Here is a 2,090-nt window from a genome sequence, read left to right on the forward strand (position 1 = left end):
CACAATCACTGTGGAAGTTACACTGTGCAACCATTGTTTTCTAAAATGTCCATGTTCCTTCTCTGTAAGTCTCTGGTCATTTCCCAGACTCCCCTTGGATCTTCTGCAGCAGGTACTCCATCTGAAGGTTCAGGTTCGGCTGTCCTTTCTTTGTCTTTTTGCTCAGCATCTGAAAGTTCTCCATTTTCTTCTGCTTGTACTTCTGAATAGCCTCTTGTTTCTGTTGCTTGATCTTCAAGAATTCCTAAGAATAGAATAGAAAACAAGACCACTTACTGTAAGCTGTACTTTTGAACAAGGAGAGACATTTTTCCTCCTTAACACTTGCGGTAAAAAAAAAAAGTTTGACCTAGAACATACTGTCCCTGAGGGAGAGCCCTTTGAGGAACATTTCCAGAACTAAAGGGTTTCTTCAACGTTTTCTTCCACAGGCAACACTTCTTATTAACAGTGTTTTATCTCTAAGTTCTTTTCTAAGATTGCAGGCTTAAATAAACTCCTCGAAAAAAGTTTGGAAACGTTATTTCGGTCGATTATTCCTCCCCTTTAATAATACCAATTGGTATTACACGTTTAGCTGTGTTGCTCCTTCCACGAATGCATGATCCTTACAAGTTGTACCTCGTTGTAAAAGTGACTAATCAGGCTTTCCAACGATATAAAATACAGTACCAATTGGTATTATTAAAGGGGAGGAATAATCGACCGAAATAACGTTTCCGAACATTTTTTGAGGAGTTTATCTGGGCACATGAAGGTGCTGTTTCCCAGATGAAGTCCTACTAAACAGCAGACATTGCATTGCAGAGGAAGTCCTCCTTACCTCTTTCTTATTTGCACGCTGTTCTATGACATTCTCAAACTCCTCCTTAGTCTTCTGATAGGAGGTCTTCCGTAGCATTTTCTTTTTGCTCCGATTACTCATAGGGAGACTGAAAAAAGACATTTCCACACTGTTAGAAACCTCCTTCAATATGAGCTATGCATGCCATGTGATAGTGTTGTCCATGCACAGCAAACAGTTATTTCCTACTAGACAAAAACAGCAATAACTCACATTCTGTACAATGCACTGCAAAGGACTATTGCACTTTGAAGCTGACTGAAATAACATACGGCACTGGGGTTTCCAACTCCTGGTAAGCTACGCTGCTGGTTGTTGTGTGCTTGTGTAAGCATTAAAACAATAGGACTGAGAGTGAGGAATTGAAATGAAACCATGAAAACCATAGACCGAGATACAAACCATTATCTCCACGCTGAGAGAGAATTAATCGGGGCATCGAATAACATGTTTGTCTTTGTCCTCAGACATCTACATCCTTTCACCACAGTACATCCTGTCGCCTATGTGTACAAAACCCCTCAACACAGACAATAAAAACAATAGCCTGTTGCTAGCAAGAGCTTGGTGTCATTAATTAAAAAGCAGAGCTTGAGTAAAGTGTGTGTGTGCGTGTGTGTGTGTGTGTGTGTGTCAGTGAGTGTGTGTGTCAGTGTGTGTGTGTGTGTGTGTGTGTGTGTGTGTGTCAGTGAGTGAGTGGGTGTCAGTAGGGTTGAAAGGTGCAGGGCTATTGAGAGGCAGCTTCAGTGCGTGGGTGGAGAGGTCCTCTAACGCTAACAGACACATGAAACGCCACCGCAGCAGCAGAAGACACTTGCTGCATGTCACTCACTCTCCTCTCATTACCGTGTGATGTCACTCACTCTCCTCTCATTACCGTGTGATGTCACTCACTCTCCTCTCATTACCGTGTGATGTCACTCACTCTCCTCTCATTACATTGTGAACGTGGCTCTTCATTCAATTACTCCCAAGGGACGTCATCATCGTAAGAGTGTGTGACCCATTTCTTCTCCGACTATGAATCTGTGTCAAGCGTCCACACTGTTTGTGTGTGTTTGCGTCGTGTGTGTGCGTGTTCGATCAATAGAGAGAGAGGGGGGTGAGGGGGCCTGTCCTCATCTCTCCTCCTGTATGACATAATAGTATGTATAATAGTATATGTGTTACGGTACATGTGGGAAAAATAGGGTTAGGTTTAGGTGCTACGTCGACATGCTGGCATGTCTAACCCTAACCCTAACCC

At 42.9% G+C, this 2,090-nt stretch overlaps 1 protein-coding gene across 1 annotated transcript; it reads right to left on the bottom strand.

Moving 5' to 3' along the window:
* LOC308163664 (thyroid transcription factor 1-associated protein 26 homolog) lies at positions 1-929 on the bottom strand. The gene is made up of 2 exons (XM_080537843.1): positions 824-929; positions 1-244 (listed from the first exon to the last, which is right to left on the bottom strand). The coding sequence occupies exons 1-2, from the start codon at positions 923-925 to the stop codon at positions 77-79; spliced, it is 270 nt and encodes an 89-aa protein (XP_080393969.1). The 5' UTR covers positions 926-929; the 3' UTR covers positions 1-76.
* Positions 930-2,090: the final 1,161 nt, after the last annotated feature.

Source organism: Nansenia antarctica, assembly GCF_963989245.1.
Source record: "Nansenia antarctica genome assembly, chromosome: 8".
Classification (NCBI taxonomy): Eukaryota; Metazoa; Chordata; class Actinopteri; order Argentiniformes; family Microstomatidae; genus Nansenia; species Nansenia antarctica.

Bases quoted from the DNA above. Each gene is read 5' to 3' on its own strand.
- LOC308163664 (XM_080537843.1), bottom strand. From the start codon at position 925: ATGAGTAATCGGAGCAAAAAGAAAATGCTACGGAAGACCTCCTATCAG. The intron at 245-823 runs GTAAGGAGGACT...TTCTATTCTTAG, and splicing joins AGCGTGCAAATAAGAAAGAG to GAATTCTTGAAGATCAAGCA.